The 18546-nt window shown below is 43.9% G+C and overlaps 1 protein-coding gene across 1 annotated transcript in view; it reads left to right on the top strand.

The window, feature by feature from the left end:
- The window catches only part of DIAPH3 (diaphanous related formin 3), a 2176287-nt gene that overhangs the window by 476944 nt on the left and 1680797 nt on the right, over window positions 1–18546 (top strand). Inside the window, exon 5 of the mRNA XM_078657410.1 lies at window positions 14716–14846. Within this exon, the coding sequence (XP_078513536.1) occupies window positions 14716–14846 (131 nt within the window). The remainder of the gene's footprint in view (window positions 1–14715; window positions 14847–18546) is intronic.

Raw genomic sequence — 18546 nt, 5'->3', positions numbered from 1 at the left:
GTAAGAGTCCCCGTGACCCCCCCACCCACCAAGGAACCCGTTGCCTTTCGCATGCACTTTGGTCCTGCAAATAAAAAGAACAGTACCTTTTATGTCTTTGTTTGGCTAATCCAAGATACACTCCAGAAGTCACAAGGTTCTCCTAATGCCAAGATGTCAGGGGGGTGGCCCAGCCCAGCCTCGTCCTGCCGCGGACGGGCGCAGACGGGCCCGCCCTTGGCCTGGGCTTCGCCCGCGCGTGTCCCCCGCTGCGGGGGCCCTGCTGCTGATTTAAAGTGCCTCCGGGTGCGTCTCGCGGGTGTTGGCGGCGGTGGCAGCCGCGGAGGATCCTGGGACCTTGAGCCCTGTCCTGATCCTGCTCCCCATCCGAGTGGCGGCAAATGCGGGTGAAAGGCTGACTTTCAGGGCCCCCGAACAATAAGTTTAAACAGCATTAACATATGAACATAAATATTTCCTCAACTGCAGACAATGCCCTTCTCAGATTCATAACTCGGTACTGTGATCGGGAAGCCAAAGGGTTTGTGCTGCAGGAGGTTGGGCCTACTTGTCCCAAGGACAAAATAAACATGACAACTTGTTGTCTTTGACCCCACACAATATGTCCTGGCCATTGGGATATAGGAATTCCACCTCCCGGCCTTCTAGTGCAACTCCGGTGGGATGTGCTCGGCTGTTCTACAGTTCCCTCACATGCAGTCCTTCTGCAGGAGTTTTCACAGGTTCTTCAAGCGTAGGAAGTTCTTTGGTTCTTCCTTCCGGTAGTCAGGGGGGTGCAACGATCCTGGCGCTGGTCCTCCGTCACGACCCAGACCTGCAAGGGTGAACAAGGCGGCCTCTCTTCTCTGATGGCAATTCTGACCAGCTCACACTGTATGCTTGGTCTCGGTGTCCCCCTCTGGCATAGACGGTTAACGTCCCTCCACGGCACATGGCTCTGGCCCAATCAGCACAGCAGCAGTCTCCATTGCGGCCCCCCTGGCATACGGGGCAGCCAATTTCACATTGCACATGGCTAATGATCTCAGCTCACTTCACTGCATTCCTCTTCTGGCATACAGGGGTCGTCTATTTTCCCTGCACACGGGAACGCCCCAATCTGTGCAGCTGCCATGTCTTCACACTTCTTTAAGAGAATCCACTTGCCCAGATTCCCCAATAGACCTTTCTCCCTCCAGCATTCTCCTCTTCCTCACAGGTCACACTGCTCTTAGTAAGCAGGTAGACACTGGTACTCCAGGCTCCATGGCCATGTAGGCTTGGATTCTTGGATTCCCTAGGTGATGTCCCCTCACCCAACTGGGAGACTAGCAGGCCTTGGCCCCCAGACCTGGCTACAGTCAAAGGTCTAGCAGAGCTTCTTCTCCTAGTACAGTCGGACTGGCTGTTTGACAGTTGACATTTTTTGGGGACTTTAGCTCCCCTTCTTATAGTGCTTTTCCAGGCACCAAACGTGATTTAAAGTCTGAAACTTTGCAGTTTATGTTGGGGGTTGGCTTCCTTTTGAGTGCTCACTTCTCTGTTCTCGTTTCCTCCAGAAAGCAGTCTTTCACAACAGGAGCAACTTCAATTTTGATAGTCCCACAACCCGGTCCATGCAAGTGACTAGAGGTTCACACCTGGATGCTTTCCACAGTGGTATGTGTAGCAAAAGGTTACCTTACTGCCTCAGCCCTAGGCTTTGATTCCTCTATCAATCCCATCTCCTTCCTAAGATGTGCCCAGGCCCCTTCCTTATGACCTCTCGGAACCAAAAAGCACCCTTTGAAGTCTACTAGAGAGCTTGGCGCTCCCTTCCTCCAGTGTATCACACCTAACTTACATGAATGCAGCAATACACAAATCTGTCTGGGGGATTCTTCTACCTCCTCTACTCATGTTTCAATACATGGAATCCAGAGTCTTCCATGTATTGTTTCCTTCACAGTCCTACATACACCCAGTATGTGTATATAACATACACGCACTGCAAGCACTACACCTTTCATGTACTGTACTGATGCAGGCATGCATACACCCAGCATGCATATAGTATGGACCCAGTACACAGCACTGCATCACTTCTGTATTGTACCAGTGATAGGCACCACACATACACCCAGCACATGCAGACCATATATATGCACCGCACAGTATGCATTATGCCTGTATTGTACCATTCACAGGCACAAGTACATGCAGCTCATATGCTCCACACTTGGACTGCGGAGCACTACACACCAATCTGATGTAGGCCAAGGGTGAGTTAATCAAACAGCAGCAGAGCTTTGAATGACTGAGCCTGTGGCCCTCACTCCAGTGGCACAGGTGAAAAGGCCTGCTTACTTCTACTAATCACTACATGGTATGCTGCCACCACTGCGCTCGTACAACTTAACACCTGGCAAAAGCAGTAGCCTTTCACCACTGTAAGAGTAACTCTTTGGGCGTTACTCCTGGTCCAACAAGAGAGCAATTCGGGAGACAGGCATTAGACCATGGTCCATGTTTGCCTATGTCGGGAAAAATAAGCATCAGGGATCCAGACTTCATTACAGTTGGGGCACTCAGGGCAGTGGTGCACTTCCATCACCATGTGAGGGACTTTTGCATCCCAACAACACATAATACATTCACTTCTTTTTGTATACAGCGGAGTTAAGTATCATCTATAATTTAGTGTTATGGGAGAGCTCACATAATTGTGTTTGCCTCTCTCTCTCGCGACTCACTGCTATCTCCTCGGAAATGTCACTGTTTATTCAGATTGCTATTAAAATTCATTGTGTATTGTTTATGCTAGCCTTCCTTTGAATTGTGCAGTTATTGGGTTATTCCAGGTCTTTGATCATTACTATGGTGTTTACTATTCTAATTTCAGCTCTCTCAATTTAGAATCAGTAGCCATGGTGAAATCATGGTTGCTGTAACGAGCATGGTTGAAGTGAGGTTGTTCACAGATGAGGAGGGACTGAAATAACAGCAGTGCGCAATCTCTATTTACGGTGTCTGCCAGTTGGAAATCTCTCAGAAGCATTTTTAAATGTCCATCAATACTATGCTTCTGAAATTGACTTGATGGGAAACTTGTAGAGGAATGGAATAGTTCAGGTAACATGACTGAGTATGTTACTTTAAATTAGTTCACAAGTGGAAAGTCGGCTATAGAGGAGAGAGATTTTACGAGACAGTGTAGAGACGACCTAAATGGAGGCTCTTAGTTTAAATAATGACAAACGTGTTTCAAAAGGTGGGAAAAGTATGAAGATCATAAAATAGTTGTTTTTATTGTGAGAGTTGGTTGCTGTCAAAGCCCTGCTTAACACTTTAAACAATAGTCTGTTAACTTCTCCATTGAAATGAATGGCAACTCCATGACGAGTTACCCTTGTCATTAGCATCCAAGTGGTTAACCACTTGGATGCTAAGGCAGTTCCATATTTTTGTACTTCTTCTCCATTGAAATGAATGGCAACTCCATGACGAGTTACCCTTGTCATTGCAATGATTTCCACTGGGGCCTTGACAATAACACCTTAACTTCAAAATGTCTGTTGGTGAGAGAACCAAGCTTGAAGGTGGCTTCTTTCCCTCCCCTCTGACAGTGGTTGACATTTGCAAGTTCCATGGTGGTACATCTTTTCTATCTAGACATTGTACAGGAACACTGGAGGCATCTCTGAATCACTCTGGGGAAGAAGGGACCTGGTTAGGAAGACCATCGCTTCTTCTAGCAGGTGAAGTGAAGTAGATGCTCTTATCCTCAGAGAGAATGGAAAGCTTAACTAGACTGGGACACAAAAGAAAACCATGGGAAAAAGGTAGAAAACCGAGAAAATTCATACCAGGCAGAGGCTTGGGGATAAATACTATTTGGATTCCAGAAACAGTTTTGTTCAATATCCCGACCTTGCTCAAGTGAATTCAAATTAAGGTGTGTTGAGATTTACATCTCTACTTTTTAATATTGTAACCCTATACCATGTTATGACATTAAAGTAAAAATATCATATTCTTTGTTTTTTGTTATTTACTAGTTTTTTGTATATATAGGCTTAAAAGTATGTTATTGCATGTTCCACTGGGTCATTTTTACCGGACTTGCTCTTCCGTGTATAACAATCACGTGATACATAAATTCCATGTTTGATTTATATTGGAAAGCTCTTTCAAAATGCTTTGATTTGTAAATTACATCTGCGCATCACACAGACAAGGACGATATAAATTGTTGATGCGGCTTCAGGGGAGCTTCGCCCTTGTGCTGTCAGTAGCATCTTCTTGTTTGTTGTCTTCGTGTACTGTTGAATGCCCCTTTGCCTCTCACCCGGTGACTGGGCCCTTGCACCCTCTCGCTTCACTCCTTTTATTTTTCACAGCGGACATAGTTGTTTTTAAAAGGGTCTTATCTCTGAATTGTGCTCAGTGTTCTGGTCATGCTATTATCCTGTAGTTCTTCCCTTGAAACCTTGTTCACAGAGCTCGGTATGAAGGTCAGGAGAGTCGCTGTGGCTAATAGTTACACTAACGATGAAGGACAATGGCTTTGGAAGCAGTAATCCTGCCCCTGGCTGCGCGCGAGATCCTAATCACTGTTGACACTGCATTTCTTTAAGTTAAATAGCCATCGGGTTACTGCTTTCCCTTGTATTCCCACTCCCAAAACGCTGTCCTATCGTTTGCGCGTTTTTTTAAAACACATATACTCCCTGATAATAACACTGTAAAATTACTTGCACAACTCTATCTGGGAGACTAGGATTCGTTCACTTGTGTGGTTTTTTTTGCAATGAGTTGTTGACAGCAAGAATTGAGCTAGCAAATTGTCATGTTTGTGCAGAAGTGTACGCTACTTGCACCACAAAGGATAAAGTCCTTTTTTGCAAAGTGGCATAGGGCACTTTTTGGGAAATCAGTCAAAATCTATGGGACACCAATTGTCAGTCTTGGTGAAGCCACTCCTTCAACACAATAATAATGTGTTAGTTTAGCACTTCGAGCAGGGCACAAGACCTAAAAAACACAAGTGTGGGGACTAACCTAATTAATCAGTATGTAAGTGGCATCACAGCGCGTGACATCGCGTCGTGTGACATCACAGCGCATGACATCAGATCTTAAGCCCTCACATATGTGTTTCGTAGGTCTATCATGAGTACATTTGAGAACATTTTGAGTATACTTGCAAACCATCCTGATTTAGGCAGAAGATTCCCACTTTTGTAAGCTTCAGATAAACAAATGCTGCCTTTTGTCAGCATAAAAATTCCTCTACCCATAGTGCTTCAAAAGAAAAAAAAAGTGATATTAAAATGATTACAAGGCCTCCTCTGGCGTAGTAAGCGCTATATAAATGCTATTTATTTTGTCCAAATACTGGGAAAGAACAACACATCTAACGTCTTACAGTACATGCATATCTTGTAAACGGACTGAACAAAGTGAAAAGCTGCCTCTCCTAAGTATGAACATGTTGTTGTGGATCAAAAGCACATAATGTGTGAAAAAAAAGTGGGTGGACATCGTCCACCCGCGTGTACCCCGGACACGTGCCCGGTCTTTGAGACACACTTCTTCTGCTGGTAAGTGCTGTCCTTAACATGGGCTATTCTTAGCCAGATTCATAGCTCTCAATTTAATGACTTCTGAAGGATGGAAGGCAGGTTAGGGCTTCATAGGGTTCGAAATTGAGACCTGCACATAGCCATGCATGCTTAGAGCAGAACTGCTTAAAGAAAATTAGGCTGAGAAAGTGAAGAGAAAATGGAAATTGGTGGATTCCAGGAGGTGGAGGTGGGGGTAGGGTGGGTAGGGTATCTATGAACCCCAAAAATCCTGCTGAAGCCAGTGTTCTGAGCTCCTTGACCACACTTTACCTCTCATCTTCATTAAGATCTGATCAGGCGTGTTTATGCTGCCCCCGCACGGAAACAACTCTAGCACACTACACTATAGAGGACAAGTCTGGCTAATGAAAACCAAGCCAGTGGACAATGCGGCTAATAGTTGTTGCAAACAGAGGAAAAATGGGGTAGATTTTGTGTTGATGATAAAAGGAATCGAAGGATGCTGAAAACAGAGGAAAGTACAAAATGCATTAGTGACTATCACAATATGGTACGCTGGGTTAAAAAAGCTTACTAGGTTACACGTGTTGTGGAGTTAAATTATTCAAGCAAATGTTTTATAATCTACAGCAAAATTCTACTGCTGGAGGCCCTGCATAATGCACCTTGCACTGTCTGAAAAAGTTAATAGAAGTGGTTTACTCAACAACTACCAAACATGGTGTCACAATACAATATTCAATATAATTCAGTATCTGAGACCTCCTAAGGGTCCCCATTCTCTCGTGGGTCACTTGGTCAGGCATCACAGAAACATATTTTGCTGATACTGCTGCCTTGAGTAGTTGTTCTGGAATTCTTCTTTGCCGAAGTAATTGTATGAAATTCTTTATTTGGATATAAAATAACATCTTTAAAAGCAGCATCTACAGCAATACACATTATAAAAGCTAAAAACGAACATCAGATAAACAACGGTGGTTAGATACAGGTTTTCCACACTGCATTATGCAACATCCTATTGTAAACAGTCCACATGACATTAAACAAACTTTAAAAGGTAAGGAGATTGTGGTACCGATGATTAGCAATGTTGGACTTGTAAACCGGTCTAATGTTCGACAAATAATTACGGGTTTCTAAAAAGTAAGTTCAGATAAAAATAGCAGCAGCAATTCAATAGCAGCAAATTATGAGAAAATACAGAAGTAAAAAGAAGACTTTTTAGCAGCTTAAAAGTGATGCAATTTGATTTAGGCTGTTGCCGACAAGAGGGGTGCATGTGTAAAATTGCGATATGCAAGACGTATGTAGGTTGTGAAGCCTATATTTAAAGCTGTGTTTTCTGGGCTTAAGGCCACGATGATTGCCTGTCTGCAGGACCGGATTCCCAGCCTATTCCACTCCGCTTTCAATTTGCGTCTACGCTGTGACATGAGTGCTGGGCAAAGACAGACCACGTGCTCCAGAGTTTCAGCGGTCCTGCCGCACCCTCTGCACCATAATACATCTGACGTACGACGCCAGCCTGGCAGATCTTTTAAAAATTGCCAGTCACCAAGTCTAATGGCCATAAAACTAAGTTTTAGATGCAGGGAGTAGGTGCATGACAGGTAGGTTGCTGGAGCTAACCGCCCGTACGAATTCATAACAGCCCATGCATGTCTGCGTTTGGCAAGGTGGTTTTTATCAATGATGAGGGAACTCATTCTTACACATTTCTTAATGTTAGTTTTAAATGCTGTCGTACTGGGGTTGAGGTCCCATAGATCACCCGCGGAGAGTTCTCGAATGGAATCTTTAAAAAAGCAACCATACGAGCCCCCTGGGTTTTTCTCGGTGATGTCTAACCAAACTAGTGACTCTAATGAGCCTATGTCTGCTCGTCTGAGTTTGTGGCAAAGATTTAAGTACATGCCAATGCTGGAGACTTCATAGTTTAGTAGGCCCAGTTCTAGCCTGATCTGGGCGGCAGAGGCATTTTTGGGCAAGCGGAGGACTTTTTTATAGGTTTTAGTCACATGTTGGTTTAGGTTCATGTTTAATTTACCCCTAAAAATCTCAATACCGTATGACCGTGTCGGACCAATTTTTGCTCTCATAACCTCTAATAAAGGTGTTAAGCTTGGGCCGGACAGTTTTTTTGAGAGCTTGGAGAGGGTCACCTGTAAGGTCACTGCTTTAGCTAATATCTCCTTGCGCTGTTTCACAAAATTACCCCTTGAGTCAAGATTGACCCCTAAGTATTTGTATGTACTTCCTACTGCAATACTCAAGTTGTTATACGACCATCCTCCCCCGACTTTTCTTTTTTTTCCCAAAGATAACCACTTGGGTTTTCTTCAGGTTAACCTCAAATTGATTTACAGTGGTGTAATTGAATAGTTTAGCCAGAAGCCTTTGCAAACCTACACGGATAAGACTGGAAAGCACTAAGTCGTCGGCATAGAGCAAGTTGCCTATGGGAACACCACCCATTTTTGGTGGGTGACTATTGGTTTCTTCTAGAACTATCGGCAAGTCGGCTATAAACAGATTAAAGAGAAGTGGGGCCAGCACACAGCCCTGTTTGACACCCCTGGTTGTCATGATTTTCCGAGAGAGATGTGTGCCGGACCCCAACTTCACCTGGACCCAAGTGCCTAAGTGTAACTGAATGATAGCCTCCAGAAGTTTTCCTGGGATCCCCCATTTCTTTAACTTTTCCCATAAGGCCGCCCTGGGAACCCGGTCGAAGGCGGCTTTAAAGTCAACAAAGCAACAAAAGACAGCCCTAGATGTTAAACAAATTTTGTCAACGATTATGGACAGTGTCAATAAATTGGTCATAGTCCCGGATTTGGCAATGAAGCCTGTTTGGTTCTTTGGAATCAAGTTGTTCTCGTCCGCCCATGCTCTCAGCTCATTCAGGAGAATGCTGCATAAGGCGTAGTCTCAATATCCAAGAGAGCAATTAGTCTGTAGTTGTTTGATGATGAATGGGGACCTGATTTGTAAATTGGGTGGATTATTGCTCCACGCCAAGAATCCGGTATGATTGAGGTTCTGAGGGAGTAGTTAAAAAGGTTGGTTAGATGACCTGACCAAAGTGCTATGTTGGATTTGAATACATTCTGTGGTAGGCCATTGGAACCCGGGGCTCCGTCCGATCTTGCTTTTAACAGTACTTTAGTGACCATTTCTTGGGTGGTCTGCAGATCGTCGGTACAGGGGTCCAAGCAACCAGTAGCCCTACTCCCGCTCTTGCTCGGACTTATTTGTGTCAGCCTGGTGGCACATGCGTCTGTACGCACTGTTCCTTCTGGGGACTTAGAGTGATCTGGGGACCTAAAATGATCTGACAGAAAAGCGAACCAACTGGCTTCTTGAATGTTGGCTGACCCAGAGCTAGACTTGCTGGAGTTTTGCCGGTTAATTAAGGCCCAGAATTTTCTTGCGTTGCGATTTTTACTTTCCCAGATTAGTTTGCACCAGAAATCATTTTGTTGGAGTTGCTTTTCTTTTTGTATGGCCTGCCTAAACGATTTTTGAGCGGATTTATACGCCTTAAGGAGCTCGTTCTTTTCAGGAAATTTCATTAGAGACCGCAAGGCGCTGTTTCTGGATGTCTTCAGTGCCCCTGTCTCTCGTGAAGTTGTGCACTGGCGACTGGCAAGGTCCGTCTGAGAATACTGTTTGGTTGGAAAGAGTTATCAGTTGTACGCAAAGCGTCGACCATGCAGCAGCTGGAGAAAACCCCGGGTCGGAGCAGTCTGAGATGAGAGCCAGACTTGCCTCCGTAACAGAGGGTATTATGTCGTCACTCCATCTTAGGCGTTTCAAATTGTCACAGTGCGTTCCTGTAGATGTAATTGGAGCGGGTTTATGGAGCTCTGGCTTTATTTTGAGGATTACGGACTGGGGACGATAGTCGCTTTCAGTTTGCGGGTGAATACTAAAATTGCCCATGTCTTCTTTGCCAAAGTACTTGATTTTGCCTTATTTCCTTGCTCAATCTCATGGACTCACCCTTAGTGGACTTTAAACTTGATTCTTTTGACCCCTTATTAATTTTGAATCTTTGGCTGCTGTTAGAGAAATACACCATCCTTCCGTCTTTAATGGTGGTAGGAATCTGTATATGTCTATTTTAAACCATCCACGTTGGATTTGAATCTCTGACTGAATGCGTAGTCTTGTATGATATGCTGTAATATTCCTGTCTGAAATGCTTAAAAGATTACTTATCTATATTTATTTTGGATCATTATTACAATAACCAACTATAATAATTGTCTGAGACTAATATTATGCCCTTATGTTCTTTCATTGAGTTGTGCTACTTTCCACTTAGATCTGAATGCGTTGTAGGGGGAATCTTTCCAGAATATCAAGTTCTGCTTCCTTTATTCTGTGTTGCTTTAGCAGAGCTCTTAGTGTGCATAATTGTAATTAGACTTATAGGGTTTCCCATTGCAATACTTTATTTTTTATGGCATGGTTCTGAGACTGGTGCATTTGAACTTTATTTCAAATCTGAGTTAGTCCTCAATTAATGGTCCTCATTGGGTGGCTAACATTGTGTATTGAACAACCCAAATCCCACCTCTCCTATCGGCGAAGAAAGATCCATCAGAGGACCCTTCGCCTCTGTGTTAAGGGTAATGTTGTGATCTGTCTAATTGTAGATGGCCCAGAACTGTTAGAGGAATAAATGGGGAAGTAGCAGAAGTAAGATATAAAATAATTATAATGCTTCCACTGGATCATTAGCGAAGACTACTTACTATCCACGAGACTTGCATCTTGCCTTTTGTCTTAGCCTCTCCTGCCTCCTCATTTTCATCTCTCCTGCTTGTCCTGTCCCTCATCACAATGAGGCAACCTTAAAATGGCCTACCGTGGTTTACAAATGTGCAATGTAAAATAACTCTGTAGTCCACTCACTGCCACTAATGATTTCTGCTAGCACTCACAAGCCAAGCAGTAGGAAGTTGCTGTCTAAAGTACTGGATAATTTTCTACAGCACGGCATTACCACGATCGCTTTGAATGCAACTCCCAGTCCTTGCCGTCTCTACAGTCCTGTCTTTAAGATATATGTATCTGATTAGCTAGTGAGTTCCTAACTCAGTATCCCTAGTACAAATACTATACTGCTACAATCTAATGCTCTCGTAATCCAATTAAGTTATTTGTGAGTCTAGTTTATAGGACTTCTAAATTCCTACTAGAGAATTCTTTTCACCCATGAGTGCCGGACTGGGAAACCAAACACAGTCCTGTCATTGTATTCACGCCCTTCTGCGTTTGACTTGTCTCCCTTCTATCCACCTGTCTGTATTTTATTCCGTCCTCCCCCTCCTCCTCTCCCTCTCATTCCCCCTCTCCCTCTCATTCCCCCTCTCCCTCTCATTCCCCCTCTCCTCCTTCCCTCTCTACTGATATCTCCTTCTCTCCCGTTATGTGTCTCATATTTTGATGTAACGTAAAATTGTTATTATTGTTGTAACTTTGCTGACCTTATGTAAAGCGATCTGATACCTACGGGTCTAGCTAGCGCTATATAAAACTCTTTAAATAAATAAATAAATCCATCCATTTCTCTCTGCCTCCCCCCACCTTTCTCTTTACCTTCCTCCACCTTCTTTCTGCCTACCTTCCCCCACCTTCTTTCTCCCTACCTTCCCCCACCTTCTTTCTCCCTACATTCCTCCCACATTCATTCTTCTACCTTCCCCCACCTTCTTTCTCTCTACCTTCCCCCACCTTCTTTCTCTCTACCTTCCCCCACCTTCTTTCTTCCTACCTTGCTCCCACATTCATTCTCTCTACCTTCCCCCACCTTCTTTCTCTCTACCTTCCCCCGCCTTCTTTCTCTCTACCTCCCCCGCCTTCTTTCTCCCTACCTTCCCCCGCCTTCTTTCTCCCTACCTTCCTACCGCATTAATTCTCCCTACTTTCTTCCCGCATTCATTCTCCCTACCTTCCCCCACCTTCTTTCTCTCTACCTTCCCCACCTTCTTTCTCTCTACCTTCCCCACCTTCTTTCTCTCTACCTTCCCCACCTTCTTTCTCTCTACCTTCCCCACCTTCTTTCTCTCTACCTTCCCCACCTTCTTTCTCTGCCTTTTCCCACCTTCTTTCTCCCTACCTTCCTCCCGCATTCATTCTCCCTACCTTCCTCCCGCATTCATTCTCCCTACCTTCCTCCCGCATTCATTCTCCCTACCTTCCTCCCGCATTCATTCTCCATACCTTCTCCCACCTTCTTTCTCTCTACCTCCCCCTTCTTTCTCTCTACCGTCCACCACCTTCGTTCTTTCTACCTTTACCCACCGTCTTTCTTTCTTGAAGCCTCCCCTTCCCTGCTGCAATAACCTCGGAGAGCTGCGGAGGCACCAGGCCTTCAAAACTAGCCTCCAAGGGCACCAGCTCACTGGGTAAATGCCCAGTGGAATAAGAGGCCTGTCCTGTCCTGTCCTGTCCTGCCCGTCACCCGTGCGAACACTGAACTACAGAAGCACCTTGTAAACTGCAGTCTGTCCCACTTGGCACTTAAAGGAACGACTGATCCTACCACAGCCCTGCCTGCCTCTCCTATGCAGCGGGGTCCTGATTGAAGCGTCCTCCAATGTAGACTGACATTTCAATTGTGTGCTCATTTTATTGATCCGAATTGGGGGCCTACTAGAGCTGAGCGTTTCTATTTAGGGGGAGTGTGCCTTCCCACGTCCCGCTGCAGACATTGTATTCATACCCAGTGAAAGCCCACGCAATGCACGTCGATTTAAAACGGAATATAATTATAACCCAGCAAGTAAGCCTTGTTGTCTAGCTGAGAATTGATTGCTTGCATGTTTTGCAGTTGGTATAATTGTTTGTTGTTCTTTCCGTGTCCCCGAAAGAGTACTGCAAAAGCAGCACATGTACCCCATGGCGACACCAAAGAATGAATTAATGTCTGGAAATAGCAGGCTATTTCTTGTTTTTCAAATGTTTAGCAAAGTAAATCTTCATCCTTCAATGAACTCTAATTTTGGCTGGCATTTCAGGAAATCAATGTATATTTAATCCGCTTTGCCAAAGCATCCAACCATTTTTATTGCCTAGAAGTGTGGAATGTTCTTTAGTATTGACTTTGTTGACATGATCAGAACAAACATCACCTTCCCGGATGGCTGCATTTACTTGTGCAGCCAACACACGTCCTTTCTTATACTGAACAAGCATTGTTCCTCACCATGGACATAACCGCAGTTCTCGGATAAATTGGAAGAATAGTAGATCCCCCAACGAATGTACTAAATAGGTCTGGTAGATTAGGGAGGGGGGGGGGGGGTGCAAGGTGCATACCTTGTGTGTGAGGGGGCTATAAGGTGAGATATTTTGCATTTGTTATGGGAGATGTGATTTTGTTTTTGTTGCTTATTAAAAAAGCAGAGGCGACATGTTATTAGGCTCAGCAAAGAATCATCCGGGTGTATTAAGGACCTCAAATGAAAGGGAAATAAAGTGTTGGGCTTCAAGGCTGCATTGCCGAGTCTGTTTTCTTTCTGCAGACTCAATCCCATCCAAACAAATGAATGCTATATTTGAATCAGGCCTTCACACTTGAAGAACATTTTCTTAATATAGTTGTGCAATCTTTTTTGTTTAATACTTCATATCAGACCTCTGTTTCAAAGCACTGGGAAAAAAGGTGTTACAATTAGCCAATTTATCCCTTCAGCTGCAGAGGCTTTTACACACCTAGTGCTGGGCACATTTTTTTTTTTTTTTAACATTTTGCGTTGATGTCTTTATAACTTTTTTTTTGACAAAAGATGTCCAGTCTATATTTGTACAACCTGAAAGGAAATATGCATTTTCAGTACGGTGGGTGTAAGACTGCAGCATGCAGTGGTGGTTCGACTGTGGAAAACATTCACACGAGAGAGAGCCTGGAAAGGTCACTTAAACCTAGAACCCTGCTTTGGGTAGGTGTTAAACCTCTGTAACTAAAGGGCCCCCAGGGGTTTCAGTAGTGGGACACAATTGGAATATCTACACCAGAGATGTATGTTAAGGGAACAAATAATACAATTCACATGGTTAATACAGTAATACGAGATGGAGGACTCACCAATGTGTAGATATTTACAAATTAAGTAAGCTTGTACACACCTACATCAGAGGACAAGCATCTGAAATTGGAGTATCGCCCTTCGAAATCAGACTCCTGGATCAACGAATGACCACAAGGGCTGTAGCCTAAACATAAGTCAGCCTGATGTTCAACACAAGTGGAGCTCAAAAGCCTGAAAATATGCTTCATAAGCAATTTGGGGGCAGTTTAAGGAGGGGAACTAGAAAGATGGTCATAAGCACCATTGCAAGTCCATTTGATCAAATTTTAGATAGGCACAATATGAACGTCTAGTATCGAGAGTTCAAATGCTGAAGTTTGGTCGAGTGGCACATGAGAGGTGCCTAAATGGCTGTGATCAGTGGGGCACTTTTGTTTGCACACCGTGTGGGGTTTGGTGATCATTTCTAACTAATGGAAGGAAATCCTGAATGATTTGCAGGGTCATGGAACTAAGACTAATACTAGCGGCACCAACTGTGTTATTTAGAATATGGAAAACACAAGACCTAAATTGAGCTAAAAAAACCTGGGCCCTAATAGTTTGAAGTGGATGTATCCCAAAAATAGAACCGATTGGTATCATCAGTAGTAAGGGGCTGGAGTAGTGGTATGGAATGATGGCTATTGGCGGAAAGGGTCATCTATATGCAGGATGGGGTGCCCAATGCAGTACGGGGTGCCCAATGCAGTACGGGGTGCCCATTGCAGTAGGGGCTGCCCAAATACATTTTAAGAGGTGTGTGCCTCCAATAAGGGGCTCACACTGTTAAGGTTGACCTCCTAGGAAACAAGAAAAAAAAAAGAATGGTTGTGGAAACAAAGGGGATTTTGATGTGATATAATAAAAAATACAATCTGCGTTTATATTGGTGTATTACCCCAGCAGGCTATAATAATTATGTGCAAAGTGCAGCTGTGACTCAAATGATATAATGTTGAAATGTTTCATTCCATTTAAATTTAGCTTGTCCTCTAAACAGTAGTGTGATCAGGTTAGTGTTTCTTGATTCTAACAAAAGACTGAACCTCTTCTCAATGTTGTTTTGCTTCCTGTTTCAGGGAAGTTTCAAGAGAAGCCGGCAGATCTCACCTTATGAATTTATCCTTGAACTGAAGTCTGGGGCTGCAGATGATAGACTTGTTACATGCTTGGAATCGCTTCGGGTATCGCTGACCAGCAACCCTGTCAGGTATTTCCTTTAATGTACAATAACTTATCAGGTTAAATATTGCACTCCTTTTTCAGATTCAAAAGACTGTTCGGTACATGTGGGGTGATGTTTCTATTTGCCAGATCTGATCATTATTGTGGTACACAGAGGAATATTTTCCATAGAAGCCTGTACATCTGTCAATTGTGAGAATGACGGATACACAAGTTCAGTGAGGCCCCTCGGGTAAGAACATGGTTCCTCTCCCAGTAATGTACACAAATTGACGCAGCCTGTGTACCACCAATTCTTTAAATCCTTCCCGAGTGTAGGATGGTAGGTTTATGTGTGTTTTTTTTTTTGTGTAATACTGTATACAGGATGCCTCCACAAGTATGTAAACGGTACAGGAACTGCCCTTCTTGCCTTAATTGACCTAAGAGAGACAGTACTGAAATTCTAAAGTCCCTTAATAGGGTACATACAGAGGCATATGTTGCACTTCCATGGCGACCAACAAATATTGGGTATCCCTTTAAGGCGCGAGGAGGAATTGGATCCACCCTGACGTTCTGGAACCAATTTCACATTATGCACCTATCTACTCCCAGAGCCTTATGCACCATGAGACCTAGTGATCCCTTGACATTGATTATTGACAGTGCAGTTATAGTCTTCATCTGGGTCGCCGAGTATTACTCACAACAGGGTATGTGGTCCTATCTGCTCTTCTTGTAGAAACCTCCTGGACCTAGGAGTTAAGATGCTGCACTGTTGGTCTATCACAAGGATGAACTATGATTTCCACACTTTACTCGGGCAAATCATAATTAAACAGGCTGCCATGAATATGGTACTGGTATCATGCACAGGTTTTCTGTCAACATATTGCCGGCCAGGGGACCAAGGGCAACAAAATAAGTCAAGGGTGGAATGCTTGAATAGATCTCAGTTACTTGTATTTACTCTACTATATTCCAGTCCATTATGTTTTACCCACCATGGCACCTCAAACAGGAACCAGCCATGTGCAAAGCAGCCTTGGTCATGTCCAATAGCAACAGTCCAGCCGGAACTGCCAGGTTTCCTCTTGACGGTAACACAAACCTAGACCAGTTTCAGATTACTTGGGCCTTGTGAGTAGATTTAAGCTTGATTTCTATGGCATACTGAGTACCTGACCCACATCACATCCGGGCATGACTGTTGCCATTTGGAAAACAAAGTCATAGGCCTAATGATTCAATCCACTGGTAATAACGCAGGGCTGCATTCCAGTCCAGCATCCAACCAGGACACAGTAGGTGACTTTTTATTGACCAGACCCACCCAAAGGGTTCATGACCCTACTGTGGTAATGTGGCTACTCGTGATATTCTCCAGCAGTGTTCGGATTTTCTGTGCTTTTGTTCAGTCAGGTCTCGCCCATCCTCTGGAGTGTCAGTGAGCCAACATGTACCCTATGCCAAAGGTTCCTGCCTTTAAGGTACACTCTGGATCCAGGTATGGGTTACCTTTTCCTGGTATGTCTTCTCAGAGAAAACACCAAAGAGGGTGTCTAAGAAGCACTTTCCCTGGAGGTTTCCTTTGCTCCATGCTCTCTGCAACTCTTACATATACATTATAGCCAGGCAGATGGTAGGTTCATCCATCCATCTACCTGGCCAATCACTTGTTCATCCTGGGCATATTTGTAGCTAGGTCCTGCACATGCATTCCACGAAGAGTCTCTTGTTGTTGGTTGCACCTTTAGTTATCCCACCCCCTGCAAGGCATGTGCAGTGCTTCCACACGCGAAGTCTAGTGTGCATCCTGCCCCTAACCGTTCTTTCCCCTAATAATGACAGCCGTATGCTAGTCACAGCATTTACCGTTCACCTGCCCTGTATGGAGAGGGCCCAACAGTAGCCCCACGTTTTCATATATAATGATGCTGAACTACTTTTATTTGTAGCTCCATTGAAACTGAGAATTTGGAGATCATAAAATGTGTGGGTTACGTTCATTTTGATCACAGTAAGTGCTTGTTTTTTCACGTTCTTTCAAATCTCTATTAACTACTGGGACGTGTGTAGTGGTCACTATACTTCGGTCTAGGTTCTTTTCCGGTCACTTGTAATTTGCCCATATTTTTTTCATGCTTTAATATATTTGCATTGAACGACATGTTTGCCATCCCTGGCTTTTCTTTTGCATATCGAAGTGTACTTTCTTGTTATTAGTCTAATGGAACTGTTTTTTTAATTGAATGATGCTCATTTTTGCAATTTTTCCCTGTAACTCCTCTTTTTCCAAATGTTCTATATTATAGCGCTACACTAATCTAAGTACTAATTGACTAGTTGAAATGTATTTGTGCTGTATACTGCAGGGCACTACACATCTCTTGGGAGTCTGTGATTTAAAGTCTTAAATTAGTTTGCTTCCTTATTTAGTTCTTATTTACTCAGGCATATTAGAAAGACATTGCACCTGTAGAGATTGCCGCGAGAATTTGTAAGTGAATGTCTTTATACAGCAATCAGTTCAAGCAAGGATACGGGAGCCCAACAGGTACAATTAACACAAGACGAGCAACGTTTGGGCCCGTCCAATAATCGCCCGTTGCTCAGTGTGAATGTCACTGTGAGGTACTGTTGTGCCACATCTTGTTCAGTATATTCCCATATACCAGTACGAATGGAAATAGCCCCAGCCATGTGTAGTCCTTCCTCCCCAGATGTGTCGAGAATGTTTCCTTATATACCATTTTGGGGTCTCCTGTGAGTCGTATCTACCCTTTCACAACTGGGGCACCTATCTTAGCAACTACCCTCTCATCTGGTGCATTTTTGCCCATAGCAGTTGCATACTCCAGTATCTCTCCCTGCATCATCTTCCTCTTTGTTCGATTGGTCACCCATTCTAGTTGGTACCTGTGAGCCGTTCAGTAGTGTCCCCATATCTATTAGGCCCTGCACCTGGATGGGCTTTTGGACAATGTCTGAATTTTCCTGTAAGCAACAAAAACAACTACAGTGCTGGTCACTGATGGAGAATAGCACAAGTGGGAGTCTCTTCTAACGTCCAACCCATCCACTCCCAACTCCCCCAGAAGTCTTCATTCCTTCTGAAGGTTATCACCCTGTTTCATGTTGGGCTTTTTATCACCCTGTCAACCATTTACCTCCCTTCTCATCACACTAAGGAAGAGGACAGACTCCATCAATTAGATCGTCGCAGTGCTCTCTGCATTTTTGTGGGTTGGACCTGTGAATATCAGATTGATGATCAACTCCTTCATGTGTTATTACCAAGAATGGCAGAGTCATTCAAAGGATAACTCTTTATAGATGGAATGTGTTATACATTACTCTCTGTGATGCTTTTGCCAGGAAGTAGCCTTCTAAGAGCATCAGGGCCCATTCCACCATGGCGAAGGTTGTTTTTTTGGCCCTGCCCAGGGTTTTCTCATCCAGGCCATCAGTCGATGAGTAACATGGGCTTCGGTTCATACCTTCACTAGTCGTGATTGCCTTTACTCAAAAGTCCGGATGGATGCTGTTTTTACCAACTCTGTCCTGCATTACTGTGGTTTAACCATTTCCTGAGACTCATCTCAATGGAGATATTGCTTTGATATGGAGTCAAGAGCTGAGGAATATGCAGGTAGAAGCATCCTTTAGATGAACAAATTGCTTAACTTTGGTAAATATCATTTTCAGGGATATTCTATTTACCTGCAGATTTCCTCACTGAT

This window comes from Lissotriton helveticus, chromosome 8 (assembly GCF_964261635.1).
Source record: "Lissotriton helveticus chromosome 8, aLisHel1.1, whole genome shotgun sequence".
NCBI classification, from domain to species: Eukaryota; Metazoa; Chordata; class Amphibia; order Caudata; family Salamandridae; genus Lissotriton; species Lissotriton helveticus.
Note: the sequence above shows the minus strand (reverse complement) of the source record. Positions and strands in the feature narration are given on the sequence as shown.